Genomic DNA, 15,840 nt, shown 5'->3' on the forward strand with positions numbered 1-15,840 from the left:
TAGCAAAGCCGTGCTGAGTATTTTATATATATCAGGAGATCATAGCACTAATTAATACATAAGCACTCACTTGGTCTAGAACTTAATTAATCTGCAATTCAAAACGAACTAAAGTCACTTCTCATCAATCGCATTAGATATGGATGATTGCAGTCTAAGTCACTGCTCACATGCCCCACCCATCTTTTCAGAAAAGGAAAAAGTTGGTGTTAATAATACGTTATAAATATATAAGCCTAAAGTAAAACTTTAGCCTACCCTCACGCCTAACTTTAATTCCATGTGCTACAAGAATATCTGGTTTTGTCCTTACATATATGAATCTGAAATTTATCAAACAAATGGTACAGAATATCAGTTAGATATGGTACAAATAATAACACATTAGAATCAATTGTTGTTGTTCTTGGAGTATTCCAATTAGATAGAATTATTCTCATCAATAATCTCCTCAATTGTGATGCCAAAGTTCTCACCACCGCCAAGGTCGAGGTATACTAGTTGCACACCGCAGGCTTTCAATAATATTGGTTCGGAGGGAAGAAATCTAACTTCACACTTGTACATGATCTCCTCTTCATTCCAGTAACGCTTCCAGTGCCTCATATTAGATAATGAAATATATTGCAGCCACACATGATCTGACCCTGGCGATATAATGTGTTCATGAAATGAAAATATTTCATCACCATTGATGAAGACTCTGACATGAAATCCGTATCTCTCGTAATCGTCATAATCGTAAGGGAGTGTGTAATCTATGGTTCCGAAAGCAGCGGAAAAAGCCAATCTTGTGTTCTTCCCGGTGAAATTTGGAGGAAATTTAATGTTGAAGTCACAATAATTAGGATCAGCTGGCTGTTTCCGGTGGCCGAACCACTTTGGAATGTCGTTTCCGGGAAGTATAATGCTGAACTCATAGCACTCGCCGTCCGAAGGTACGTGCTGCTGTAAGGTGCATGACAATATTTAATTAGTCATCATGATGTATTCTATTAAGAGTAATGTTACTTGTTGTATAATCTTAACTGATCATCTAGTATATCGTTTCTCGACTGTAGATATGATATGTTTACTTATGAATGTGAATCTTACATCGGATATAGATGATACATTAGATATATATGTGAGACTATAGATATACATTCTAAACGTGAACTCAAATCTAGATACAACGCACCACATGTCACCTGCGCCTCCTCGATATATCCTGGGAGACAACACATTTGACATGTGGTGAATTTAATCTAATTAAATCAGGTTGACTTCTAACAATACAATTAATGGTAGATGTATATGAGACAGCTCAGAGCGAGAAAGACAAGAACCTGGTGAGTTTGAGAATGGCTAAGTAAGATGGATGCCATCTTTTCCACATCAAGGTCAAGACTCTTAAGCAGTTTGTGGCAGTTAGACAAGTCGCTATACTGAAGAGATCCCTGTGAGTTGTGTTCCAAAATGTTGGAAAGTTTTGAAAATCTTTCCAAAGATTTGCAGCCACCTGTGTTTACTCCTTTTATGCATGGAGAAAGCTGAGGAATTTCTTGAAGCTTCTTGCAATCACGCAATATAAGCCACTCCAAGCTACCAAATGTGCTGGTCCATTCAGGAAGGCTAACAAAACTGCTACCAGATAAATCTAGAAAAGTCAATGTGGACCCACAATTGAATGGCATAAGGAATTCACATTCTGATAAGTTGCAATCTCCGACTCGTAGAAACCTTAGCCTTGGAAACACCAATGAGTTTTGGTAATCATGAGAAACGCTTGATGGATTTTCAGGGTTCACCTTCATGGGAAATGCTAAAAGTTTGGGGCAGCCTCTAACTTCAAGTTCTTGAAGATTTTTCAACTTATAAATGCTGCTCGGAAGATTTCTAAGGTTTTCACAACACTCTAAAGTAATGTTCTCTAAGACCATCGTCCCAGCTTCAATTTCCGGAAAACTCTCCAGCATTCTGCAACCTTTCATGTTAAGAATTTTCAGTGATTTCAAGCCAATTCTTGTTGGAAACCTTGTAAGGCTTGAGCAGTTTTGCAGACTCAGAGACACAAGCTTTTCAAGGAACCCAACAGACTCGTGAATCCCAACTAAACTGGTACATTCTCTAAGAAACAATTTCTCCAAGTTTGGGAATCCTGTGAAGTCGGGTATTTCTTCTAGCTTGTCGCACCCAGAGAAGTCCATAGATGTCAATGTTCCCAGTTTCTATAGAAAAGAAAAAAAGAAAAAGGAAAAAGAAACAACTAGCTGATAAAAAGAAAAAATATAACAATATGAGAAATGCAACATAAGATGTCATCACACTGTGAATTAGGACTGCTGATCATGTTATCCAAATTCACAACTTGGCAATACAAGTCTGATAAAAAAAAATTTAGCTTAGTATTCACTCAGAGAAATTAGAAAATCTTCAAAATCCATTATGTTACCGTAGAACCTTGCCCGAACCGCGTTATGTTACTTGAAGGCATCTTTAGGGCAACAAGTTTCTTTGGATGAAAATTGGATGGTAGTGACTGTAAAGGATATCTGTACCAATTTAGCAGCCTTAACTCGTTGGGCAGATCAATATTTCCAGTGAGGCTTGCATTAAGATTTATTAAATATCTGAGATTTTTCATCCTTGAGAAGGCTTCAGCACTCATGGAGACGTCATTCTTTTTGGGCATATTTATCAGTATGCCTCTAACTTTAGTTGAACCCTATAGCAGAAAGTCCAAAAAAATTAGTTAGTTATAAAAGCCACCAACATATTGTTGTAATTGATATGGATAAAAACATGTTCATCAATACCAAATTAAAAAAGATATTTGACTTACTGTTTGTTCTGTTAGAACATGGTAGACATCCTTGTGAAACCACAACCTACTACGTTCACCTGGTTCTGTAGGCGATTCTTGACGAACGATTTCCTTGCCCATATCTTCAAGTAAGTCATGCATGGTTAACATATTGTGCTCATTAATAACTAAGAGAGACTTATCTATGAGTACTCTAATGCTAATTATGGGGAATAAGTCACAACTTCTCAGTATATCCACGATTTGATCTTTATCTTCTCCTTTGAAAAAACATGCAATGTCAAGGAAAACCTCCTTCTGAAAATGCTCTAATCCATTAAAACTAATCTTGAGTATTTCTTGGATTTCTTTGTTAGGAATTATTTCGTAACTGTCTAATGCATCTTTCCACTCTTCTATGCTTCTGCCACAAAGATGAGAACCTAACACCGTCAAAGCTAACGGAAGGCCTTTTGTGTAGCACACAGCACGCCCAACAAGCTTCAGGTAATCATTTGGAGGCTTGTCTCTCTTAAAGGAGTTCCAACTGAAGAGCTCAGAAGACTCATAGAAATCTAGTTCCTTGACCTTGTATGTTAAATTAACTCCATGAGCAGTTAACAAGTGTTTGTCTCTTGTTGTTACGATAATTCTGCTACCTCGACCAAACCAATTAGATCCTCCTGCTAAGTTATCTAACTGGTGTCGATGATCCACATCATCAAGAACTAAAAGCACCCTTCTATTCCGAAGTCTCGTCTCGATCGTATTAGCTCCTTGATCAACACTTGTCACCTTGAATTTTCTGTTGCCCCCCAAAATATCAGAAAGAAGAGTTTTTTGCAATTCGACCAAGCCATGTGGCATTGACGACATTTCTCTCACATTTGCCAAAAAACAATTTCCTTCGAATTTATGGGCAATAGAGCCATAAACAGCTTTGGCAATTGTTGTCTTGCCTATCCCACCAAGTCCCCATATCCCAATCATTCGAACATCATTTTCCCCAAGACTTAGAAGCTCATCCATATCTCGTACGCGAGATTCTAACCCTACCGGATACTTAGCAACTTTCAAGTATGTACGATTTGATGTTTGAAGGGAGATCTCTTCCACAATATTGTGGATAAACTTAGATTCATGCCTGCCAAATCAAAAATTAAGGAAGAATAAATGAGTTGGGGATTTCTCTATTCGTTAAAATACAAAAGAGAGAAAGAAGCTGAGAGCCGAAAAACAAAAAGAAAGAAAAATGATATGAAGTACATTTTGAAATCAAATGTGTGAGAACTGAATCTATATATATAAAGAAAAAGGCAGATAATGGTGAAACATTCAAAAATACCAGAAAATACCTTTGTTAATTCAAATATTAAGAATTGAAATTATTAATTAAATTAGGATAATATGGTAAATTCACATTTTATATATTAAAAAATTAAAATTAAAAACAAAATCAAATAATATGTCCTCCTTTTATGAAACATAACTACCCATGTTATCTTTTCTTAATTCTAAAAATAAAAGATAAAAGATAAAAGATAAAAGAAAACCAATTGGCACATGCCTGAGAATGTACCAAGGGGTTAGTATGAAAAATAAAATAAAGAGAAAAAGAAGTTGAAAAGTAACACTCATGGCCTTACATTAATATTTCTAGATAACATTTATTTAGATAATATTCTTTTTACTCAAAAAATAAGATAAAATAAATCTCCTTATCATCATCCAACAATCTATTATGATTACAATTATAAATTTATAATTAGATACTACTACCCTTTTTTTCTTTGATCATAAATCTGAAACTTTACAAGAATATAATATACGGGATCAACTAACTGTTAGTCTAGTACCTTTTCTCTCAGTGTTATTGGAAATGTCACAAGTTCAAATCCCTTATTTCCATATTGATACAAAAATAAAAAAATAAAAATCTGGCCTACGAACTTTAAGAGATCACATGTGGGGTTGAAACCTTTTCTCTGCTTGAGTGTTTGTCAATAGATTAACAAAAAATTAAAGGCATCATTAATTATGTTCAAGAGTAGATGCATGCTAATCATGATCAGTTCTAGAAGAAATATATTCATTAAAAAGGAATATACCCATCCGGGAAATGCCATCCAGAGAAATTGGCTGCCTGAGTAAGAGCTGCCCTCCACCTTTGCACACGATCCATGCTGCTGCTGCTGTTGTTGCCTTTGAAGTTGGCTTCATGTCGACTCAATGCCACACCAAAGCTGCCTCTCTGATTCCGTATGTCTGAAGGATCCACTTTGTAAAAAATAGGCAAAACAATTTGCCGTTTCGATTCTTTACAATCCAGGATGCATGCGAGCTCATCTAAGCACCACTTGGAGGATGCATAGTTTTCAGAGAACACAACAATGGAAGCCATCGACTCTTGGATTGCTTTGATGAGTGTTGGCGCAATTTCTTCTCCTCTTCTGAGCTCATCATCTATGAAGGTGTTAAGACCCCTTTGGCACAAAGCAGTGTACAAATGGCCAGTGAAGTTGTTACGTGTATCTTCACCTCTAAAACTCAAGAACACATCGTAACTCCACCGAGTTGGGGAAAAAGAAGAGGATGAGGAAGAGGAAGAGGCTCTTTGGTTGCTCATCCAAGCCATATCTAAATACACCTCAAAGCCTCGAATAAGCTTCAAAGCGTTGTACAATAAAGCTAATGGTAATGGAATATATGTATATGTTTATATTAGAGGTAAGGACTTGAAACATGGACGGTGCCGTGAACATGTTAACCTGGGCTATAGTCCAAGGAACTTGTTTTTTTTTAATTGGATTAAATTAATACTCTAGCCTAGGCAATCAGCCGGCTGACAAGAAGAAAGAACATAGAGGAAGAAAGAAACAAAAAGGAAGAGAAGAAGGAGGAGGAAAAAGAATAAAAAAATTGAGGGGGAGATGATAAACAATCGGAGAGAGAGAGAGAGAGAGAGAGAGAGAGAGAGAGAAGAAATAGAATAAAAAAGGGGAGAGAAGAGGAAATAGAATAAAGAAACGAATGTGTGCGTTGGGATGAGATATGTGTTTTTATTTTATTTTTACTTCAATTCCTTCTAAATATTTCCTAGTACATGTGTAGCTCTCCTCTGTTTTTTTTTCCTTTGTTTCCCTTCAATCCCTTCCAAATATTTCAACAATATTATCAACAGTTACAAGATTTTTGTCTGTTTCAAATGTCAGTATAATAAAAATAAAAATAAAAAGTTCTAAATATGATGAAGAAAATATATTGAAAAAAGAGGGCTTATAATTATGTTTTTTTGGTAACAAACAAAGAGTGCTTGAGTCTATCAATGGAGAGTTTCACACCTCAATGGTCCAGGATTGAAGATAGACGTATCTCAATTTCAGCCACTTATTACTCAAAGCATGTTTGATAAAAGTACAAGATGCTTTTGAAAAGTGAGAAAACGCGTTGTTTGGGTGGCAAGTCATTTCAGCACGCTTGTGCTTTAGCAAACACTGTGCTACTTCAACGGTCCTCCGGTTGAACTTCCCCACTCTACTCAGCGTAGGATCTAAGCTCATGACAGTTCAACCAAATTCCATTTTCCCACTTCCCACGCTTTGATATTTTCAGTCCGCAAACAAAATATGTTACATTGGATTTCCTGTTTCAGCACAGCACCTACTGGTGGAGGAATTTCTCAATAGAATTGGACTATATATATATGAGTGGATCTGTAGCACCACATTTTTGACACAAGTTTTGACACAAATTTTGGGTCATTAGATTACTCCACTTTTAATGGTTGAGATTAAATTTGACATGAGAACTAGTTTTAATGTTTTAAATAAACAATCATTAATTTTATTTTTTCTCTCATAAAAATAAAATAAAATTATTTTCTCTCTCCTCCCTTTTTTCTTGGAAACGTAATCTCTCTTCTTGGTAATATCCTTTTTTATTTTGGTAATCTACTCTCTCTCTCTCTCTCTCTCTCCATATAGGTACAATTCATCTAGCATATTAGTTTCTAGAAAGTTTTGAGAACATGATAATTAAGCATCCACTCGCCTAATCAATCTTGGACAATGGGAGGTTGTGCTTGGTAGACAGTTGCTTAAGAGATTTTGGAACAAGTATTTATGCATCGACTGCTGGAAGTTTTCAATTATATGTTGTAATTATTTGAGGCTATTCTAGTGAATTACTGTAGCTTATTGAAATTGTCCAATATAAGATGCTCCGCTCCAATTATTGTTTGGCTGGGAAAAACAGGCTCTTGAAAGATTTGGAAGAAGCTCAAAGAGTAGCTCGGACTAGCAATGCCGTATGAATTTTGGGTTCTTGTATATCTTTCATTTAAAGAGCCATGTGCACAAGTGTTTGTGGATGTATACGGGTGTTTAGATATGGTCACCAGCTATAATATCAAAAATTGTCACACATGTTTGAGGGTTCATCAGAATCGCCCTGTGTTCCTGCAGAACACACGACCTTTTCGTTACCATTTTGTTGGAGTAAGAACTGAAGGGGATTTGTATCCCATAAATTTAGAGGGTAAGATCTAACGGCAATTTCCCTCCCTACCATAAGAAGCATAGAAAAGAATGAGATCTCACATCTTTGCACCAATTTTTTCGCTAACTGAGTCCGATACCAAAGAGGGGAGAGAGGAGAGAGAGAGAGAGAGAGAGAGTCCTTGTGATTTGTGGTTTAGGTAGGGTAGGGGTTGGAGTGGTGGTGGTGGTAAGGTTGGCTTAGAGGTGTCAAACAGGCCGCTCCGGGCCGGCCCGTCCCATTTAAACTCGTGCTTTTAACGTTTTCGTGTCGTGCCGGGCCGGCCCATTTAATTTATCGGGCCGTGCCGTATTGGCCCATTTAGTAAAATCGTTTATCCCGGCTCGGCCCAAAGCCCATGTCCACATTGAAACGGGCCGGGCCGTGCTCGTGCCTACTCGGGCCCAAGAACCAACCCATTTAATTTGAAGTTTTTTCACTTGATTTATTTTTTTTCACTTGATAATTCAAATTATAAATATTAAAAATATAATTAGAGGCAAGAAACGATGAATTATTTGAAAACATTAACCAATCAAACATCCAAACAATATAAAAGGCAGAGGGCAAAAAGTGTACAACTCAACAAAGTTCACTTCAACTTTTCATCTTTAAACAACTTATTATTTTATATGTGAAGAAATATCTTACTTTGATTATAAGAGAAGCGTATATGTCATATGTACTGATTAGATATCAAGTCCAATATTGTTAAATTAATTTGTAGTTGATATGTTTAATTAATTAAGGATCCAAAAAATTTCCCTAAAATGAAAGACATCAAATATATGTTTATGATTATAAAAAATAAAATAAAAAACCATATAAAAAATGATATTAGATGTCAAAGTTTTGCATTTTGACATTTGAGAAAGAAAAAAAAAAGTTAAGTGGGCCATGCTTGGGCTCGTGCCTTGCTTGAAGCGGCACGGCCCAGCCCATGTCGGGCCGTGGGCGACCCAATCCATTGGACCTCATTTTTTATCCTTGCCTAGCCCAAGATTTTGTACCGTGCCGAGCACGGTCCATTACTATTCATGCTTGTGTCGTGCCGTGCCTCATTTAAACGGACTGGGCTCGTGCCGTGCTAGACCGGCATGTCCCTTTGACACCTCTAGGTTGGCTTTGGAGATGAGAATGGGACGAGAAAGAGAAAGAAGAAGCAAAGGCAGAGGAGGAGGCGTCAATTCTCTTTAGAAGAAAGAGAGAGAATTAATTAATTAAAGATAATTAATGAGATGAGAGAGAATGGATTCTTAATTAATATGGTATCAGAAATTTAATCCCAATGTATAAATATTAATTAAAGAAAAAAATATTGTTTTTTCATGTCAGGTTTAATCTCAATCATTAAAAGTGGAGTAATCTAATGACCCGAAAATTGTGTCAAAAATATGATGTCATGGATCCACCCTATATATATATATAAACATTGGTTGCCTTCTAGTTTGAATAGCACAGCTCATGTGAAAACAGTTGAACAAGTTTATGCTTTAAGTAAGGAACATGAAACCTGCCAGTTGCTTAATCTCGAGTCAATTAAGAAGCACAAAAATGATGGTAATAATTTCCTGCATATTGGTTTAGTTCAAGTTGTTGTTAAGCCGCTAACAAGATTAGGATTAAAAGCTTCTATCCTTCTTTGTTTGCGTGATGCTAGATTCACTGAGTTTAGTGACAGCACCTTAGGAGTCATTAAGTCCAGTTTGTGTAATGGCCCAGTACACTTTGATTGCTATCCAGATTTCACTGTAAGTCTTAGTGATCCTCATATACTAAGAACTTTAACTCTGAATATTAAGACTGAAGGTTATAATGTCCTCCCAGGATCCTAACCTTTAGCCTTAGTTTACAGAATTTATTACAAAGTTACAGGCACTACTAAGATTTTCCAAGCCCTTAATAAAAGCCCAAAAGACCAAACTGTTTTGATCCAAAGTCATACGACAGATGCCCATATCCAAGTTCCTCAAACCATTAAGTGGTCAGAAGTTTCCCTTCCAAAAGATTGGACCCTAGTTACTGAAAGCCAACCAACTCTAATACAGCGTAGTCTAAACAATTTAGATTACATCCAACAATATTTAGACGGCACAGTAAAAATTAGATTTGAAAATCAACCCCTGAGAAAGTCTAATGTCCAGTTGCAACAGATTGTCAACACTGTCGGGTCTCAAAGGCATGCCCCTGCTAGGCATTCCTTTACTGCCTCGTCATCCACTCTAGAACGACGACCTAGAGTTAGAAAAAGCCATGATTGATTTCAAACTTGAGTCCCTAAGAAAATCCTCTCAGGTAAACCAGCCTCGTTACGGCAAGGTACCAGTTCAAGACGATAAGTCCGATTCACCTGAGTCACCTACACAATCCGACTTCTTAGTTGAAAACAATCAACTTAGAACCCTTAATAGAAAATTTGAAATTGATTGGAAACGCCTAAATCGTCACCTCAAGTCCCCAGAAAATCAGCATAGGAGAGATAGTTATCACCAAGCCTACCCTGACAGTGAAAGCAGCCAAAAAATCTTTAATGAATGGAAAGATTATATGCGGTCAGCCAAAGTTGAAATTTTCTACCTTGATTTTATTGAAAGCCGTTACATGTCTAGTGAGTTAAAAACTTTAACTAAACAAAAATGGAAAATGGTAGACAGGTCAGTAGTTGAATCCAGTCACCCTCCAGTAGATACCATAATTATCAACCATAAGAATATGCCTATGCCAGCTAGCCCCTTCAAAGCCTTTGAAAGCAATGATGACAATAGAAGACTAATTGAGCAAAATAATTATACCAATCAAAGTTTAATTGTCATAGGAAAACAATTAGATACAATTGAAACTAAAATAGACAAGATAAGTTCCCCAGAAATTAAGTCTAAACCAAGAATTGAAAAACCAATAGTTCAGTTTCAGGATCTTCAGTCAAGCCCTACGCTTAAGATTAAACCCACAATGAAGAAAATTGAAAGAAATGTTAGAACAGTTGACCCCAAGTAAAGCTGAAAAATCTGGTCTTAAAACACTAGATTCTTTTGCTACCACAAATCCCTCTGAGTCTGAGCCTGAGTCAACAGAATCCGAAACTAGTAATATTTCAAAAATAGAGAATGCCTTTAAAAACCTGGAAATCCAAGTTGAACCCAAAGTCAAAAGATTAGATAGACACATAAGCCCTACTAGCCTAACCAAAAATTGGTACCCTAGACCAACTCCTCCAGACATCCAATTTGAAGAAAGAAACATCCAAACCCAGTTTTTAGTTTCTTCTGATAAATTATATGAATGGAATATTGATGGTCTGTTTGAACAAGAAATCTTTAATAAGCTACAACATATGTCCATGGTTGCCAATAGTTACATCACCAATCACAGTTTCAGACAATCTGAGATTGTACCTTTGTTAGTCACCGGGTTTACTGGTACTCTTAGGTATTGGTGGGATAAGCATTTAACCCCTGAGTCCAAAAATCTGATCATTCATGCTGTAAAACTTAATGAAGACGGTCTCCCTATATTTGACTAACAAATAGGTCAAGGTATAGAAGACGGAGTCAACACTTTGTTTTACACAATAATTGAGCATTTCATTGGAACCCCTAGTAATACCACTGCTAGGATCCATGACCAGCTAAGTAACCTCAGATGTCCTAAGTTGTCTGATTTCAGATGGTATAAAGATGTCTTCATCTCTAGAGTCATGCTTAGGGATGATAGTAATCAACCTTTCTGGAAAGAAAAATTTGTTAATGGTCTTCCAAATTTGTTTGCCCATAAGATACGCACAACTCTGAGTAATGAGCAAGGTCATATAGATTGGGATAGTTTAACATACGGCAATATCATAAGTACAATCAACCAAGTTGGCATGAAAATGTGTATTGATTTTAAAATTGGTAGACAAATACAATCTGACAGGAAATCCGCCAAATATGAGTTAGGAAATTTCTGTGAACAGTACGGTCTTACCACATTCCTCCATCTAGGAAAAATAAGCCTAGTCACACTCAAAAATATTGTCATTATTCCCATAGAAAATAGTTTTCTAGACCTAATGATGATAGTCATGAGTTCTATAAGAAAAAGAAAATTCCCCCTAAGAAAAAGTGGTTGAAAGCTCCAAGAGGTCAGAAGAATAATCATTTCAGAAGAAATAATGATAAAACTAAAGTCAAATGTTTTAAATGTCAAAAATTTGGTCATTATGCTTCTGAATGCAAAGTAAATGATACTATTAAACAGTTGAAAATTACAGATGAAGAAAAAGAAAAGTTGATAAAAGTTTTGGAGTTGCGAGACTCTGAAACAAGTAATCATAAATCCATAGTTGCTAGTTCTGAGTTTGAATATGACCAGAGATTCACAATCAGGTTCACCTAATATCCAAATTGGTTGCACAGATAAATGCTGTAATAGATTAAAATCCATTTCTGTTCTTACTAAACAGGAAGAACAAGAAGAATTACTAATAGATTTAATAAGCAAAGTTGAGAATCCTGATTTGAAATCTGAGTATTTAAAAAAGCTAAGAAAAGTCATTAGCCAAGAAAGCCCGAGTCAGTCTGCCTCGCAGCCGATTAGTTTAAACACTACTTTAGAAAAGTTTGCCAAAAAGAAAGAAATTACCTTACAAGATCTGCAATTAGAAGTAAAAATGATTAAAAAAGAAATAGTTGAATTAAAACAAGTAAGTCATAAATTACAAAGTGAAAATTATACGATCAAACAAGATTTAGTCCGTCTTATGGAAAAAGAGTCTTCTGAGTCTAAAAGCCAGTCAGAAAGCCCTCACAACTCTGATGATGAACCTTCTGATAGCAAGCAAGTTGTAAATTTAATCAAACAAGTCAATTTTAGGAAATGGTATTCGAAAGTAACAATATTTGTCCAAAACTTTGAATTCACCATAGTTGCCTTATTTGATTCAGGAGCTGATCTTAACTGTATTCAGGAAGGTCTTATTCCTACTAAGTTCTACCAGAAGTCTAGAGAATCCTTAAGCACTGCCTCAGGAAAATCTCTCCAGTTGAATTTTGAAATACCAAAAGCCCATGTTTGTCAAAATAAGATCTGTTTTAAAACCTCATTTGTCCTAGTCAAGAATAGCACTGATGAAGTTATTTTAGGGTTACTTTTTACTGCCCTATTATACTCCTTTCAGGTAGACTATGATGGCGTCATTTCTACCTATCTAGGTGAAAAAGTTAAGTTTGAGTTCTTATCCAAACCAGAGTTGCATAAACTGAAAGCTTTGCAAAAACAGTCAGTCTCCAAGTCAGTACAAATAATAAGAAAAAATAACCAATTGAAATTTCTTAAAGAAGAAATTAAATTTAAAAGACTTGAACAACAACTTAGTGAGAAAACTTTACAGTTGCAAATTCAGCAGTTCGAGAATAAGTTAAAAAATGAGATTTGCTCTGAGTTGCCTAATGCTTTTTTGTTTCGGAAACAACATGTTGTTTGTCTTCCTTATATCAAAACCTTTAATGAGAAAAATATTCCTACTAAGTGCCCTTGGTCGTGTCCTGCTTTTTATGTCCAGAAAAACGCTGAGCTAGAAAGAGGAGTCCCAAGATTAGTTATCAATTACAAGCCCCTTAATTCGGTCTTAGAATGGATTAGGTATCTCATACCTAATAAAAGAGATCTGATTAATAGATTAGAAAAAGCAACTGTTTATTCCAAATTTGATATGAAGAGTGGTTTCTGGCAAATCCAAATAGATGAGTCAGATAGATATAAGACTGCATTTGTTACCCCTTTTGGTCATTATGAATGGAATGTGATGCCATTTGGTCTAAAAAATGCCCCTAGTGAATTCCAAAATATTATGAATGAAATTTTTAATCCATATAGTCATTTCTCAATTGTCTACATTGATGATGTTCTCATCTTTTCTGAGTCAATAGAACAACATTGGAAACATTTGCATAAATTGCTCCAAATTGTCAAGCAGAATGGTTTAGTTGTTTCTGCCAAGAAAATCAAGTTATTCCAAACCAATGTCAGATTTCTTGGTTTTAATATTTGCCAGTCTCAAATCTCCCCAATTGATCGAGTTATCTAGTTTGCTGACAAATTTCCTGATCAAATTCTTGATAAGAGTCAACTCCAGAGGTTTCTAAGATCTCTCAATTATGTTTCTGACTTTTACAAGAATCTGAGAAAACAATGTAAGCCTTTGTTTGAAAGATTACATAATAATCCTCCTCCATGGTCAAACGTCCATACTGAAGTTGTCAAACAAATCAAAGCCCATGTCAAGACACTTCCCTGTCTTGGTATTCCTTCAATTGATTTCTTTAAAATAGTTGAAACTGATGCCTCTGACATAGGTTATGGTGGCATTCTCAAGCAAAAAGCCTGTCCAAATTCTCCATAACAAATTGTTCGTTTTCATTCTGGTATTTGGACTTAGTCGCAATATAATTATAGTACTATTAAAAAAGAAATATTAGCTATTGTATTATGTATAAGTAAATTTCAAGATGATTTGCTTAATCAAAATTTTTTTATAAGAGTTGATTGTAAGTCTGCAAAACATGTTTTAGAAAAAGATGTTCAAAACATTGCATCTAAACAGATTTTTGCACGACGGCAAAGTATTTTAAGCATATTTGATTTGGAAATTGAATACTTGAGAGGTAGTGAGAATTCAATCCCTGATTTTCTTACACGAGAGTTTTTGCAGGATGCACAATGGCACCCAAAAAAGACAAGCGAAAAGAATCAGTCACCCAATCTAAGCCATCTAAATCAGCCAACCAGTCGTCCCAGTCGCTCCGAATCCTTCCTTCATCCATGAGCCAAAATAAGCCAGAGTCACCTAAACAGATAGTTCCCTTTCCTGGTTGCACCCCGATCTCAGTTGCCTCACCAATATCGATTGCCAATAAATTCTCTCGCCTTAGGATCCACAGTTGGCCAAGTTCGCCCCAGTTATGATCCTTTTGCCGGTCCTTCAGTTGCCTTCAAAAAATCCTCTCCTTATTTGCCTAAAAGTAATTCTCACTTGTTTATTATTGAGCCTAATTATGATATTCATTCTAATCCAGTTGATATCGCTAAACACTATTTTCCCCCAGGATTTCATTATATGCCACCCAGTCCATATAAGTCCCTCAAGTACTATAGAGATATATTACTTGAAACCCAGTCAGTTGAAATCAAGCCTATAAAGGATCGAGATCATCCTGAGATCATCCTTTATCATTCCCTCTACATTCACAGAGTCATAAGTCAGGAATCTTTCAGTAGCCACCCTTATGAGTTGAAAACCCTTCAGTCAAAATTACAATATAATTATTCTGATTATATTGAAGCCTGGTACTCTATTTTCCTCTACCAATCTGAGGATTTTAGCCATTCATGGTTCATTAATTTTGACAATAAGTTCAAATGCTCTTTTCCCTATTGGTTTCTTCATTGGTGGGAAAAGCATGGTCCAGTTGATGAAATTCTACATGTTTCTGTTCATGAGTTAATCCGCCATTTCACCAAAAAAGCCAAATTCTCCGAGTTGATTTATTTTTCCCAAACAGTTGCTTTTTGTTGCCCGGTATAAGGTTCCTTGGATCCTCAAATGGTCCTACAGAGTAACCATGGATATCAAAGTTCTTGCCCGCCAATTCTCTGTTAAGTGGTGGGACAAATTTGAAGTTGACAGAATTGCCAAATATGTCTACAATGATTTGCCTAATGACCCTATTCAGCATCTAGTTTCTCCCACTGGATCAACCCGATCTGCTCTTTTAGTTGAAGGAAAATCTAAGTCTGAGCTCCGAGAAATTGCTCGCCAGCTCATGATTCAAGCCTCTCAAATGGATGATGATGATGAAGACAATGATTCTCCTTCGTCGTCTAGTTGCCAGCCCATGCAGAGTCCTGCTAAGCCTAAGTCATGGTATGAAGACAGTCAAGATCCCTATGATGCCTATGACCTAGGTTCTGATTAGGCTCCTAGTTGCAGACACAATAATTGCCCCGGAAGATATGATTGAAGCATCTTTAAAGCAGCCACGCCATCTGCTTTCTCGTGACTCTTCACCATTATTCCCGACATTTCATATTATCTGAGTAAAAGCAAAAGTTGCCGACACTTCACTTTGAATAAAAGCAAAAGTTGCCCGACACTTCACCTGGAGTAAAAGCAAAAGTCGCCTTCACAGTTGAATCATTATCAGAGTTGCTTTCGGTTACCATAGTTACTTTCCAAGTTACCTTAGTTGCTTTCGGTTACCATGGTTGTCTTTACTTATTTAAGCTGGCTTCGGCCTCAGTTGTAAGCAGGTTACAATTTACAATTCAGTTTTTTAAAGATTCTCTCTAAACACTTTAGAGAAATCATCTCTGTAAACACTGAGTGTTCTTGTATCCGAAGAAATTTCAGTTGCTGTAAGAAACCTTTGTGAGTATAAATAAAGTTGTTATTTTCAATTATCTATTTTGAGTAATTTCATATAAGCATTATTTTATTTGCATGATTTACTGCATCAATCTGCTTCTTCTCGACTATCTCC

The 15,840-nt window shown here is 36.1% G+C and overlaps 1 protein-coding gene across 3 annotated transcripts; it reads right to left on the reverse strand.

Moving 5' to 3' along the window:
* Positions 1–283: 283 nt before the first annotated feature.
* LOC103337222 (disease resistance protein RPV1-like) lies at positions 284–5,837 on the reverse strand. Of its 3 annotated transcripts, none has more exons than XM_016795903.2 (5): positions 4,894–5,776; positions 2,825–3,929; positions 2,435–2,707; positions 1,329–2,210; positions 284–945 (listed from the first exon to the last, which is right to left on the reverse strand). In XM_016795903.2, exons 1-5 carry the CDS (start codon positions 5,418–5,420, stop codon positions 421–423), a joined length of 3,312 nt encoding a protein of 1,103 aa, XP_016651389.2. In that variant the 5' UTR covers positions 5,421–5,776; the 3' UTR covers positions 284–420. The 3 variants fall into 3 exon arrangements, with proteins under 3 accessions (XP_016651389.2, XP_016651388.2, XP_088911935.1); XM_016795902.2 differs by having other exon boundaries at positions 284–948; positions 4,894–5,773; XM_089055809.1 differs by lacking the exons at positions 284–945; positions 1,329–2,210 and having other exon boundaries at positions 2,257–2,707; positions 4,894–5,837.
* Positions 5,838–15,840: the final 10,003 nt, after the last annotated feature.

Source organism: Prunus mume, linkage group LG7 (assembly GCF_029339155.1).
Source record: "Prunus mume cultivar Tortuosa linkage group LG7, ASM2933915v1, whole genome shotgun sequence".
Classification (NCBI taxonomy): Eukaryota; Viridiplantae; Streptophyta; class Magnoliopsida; order Rosales; family Rosaceae; genus Prunus; species Prunus mume.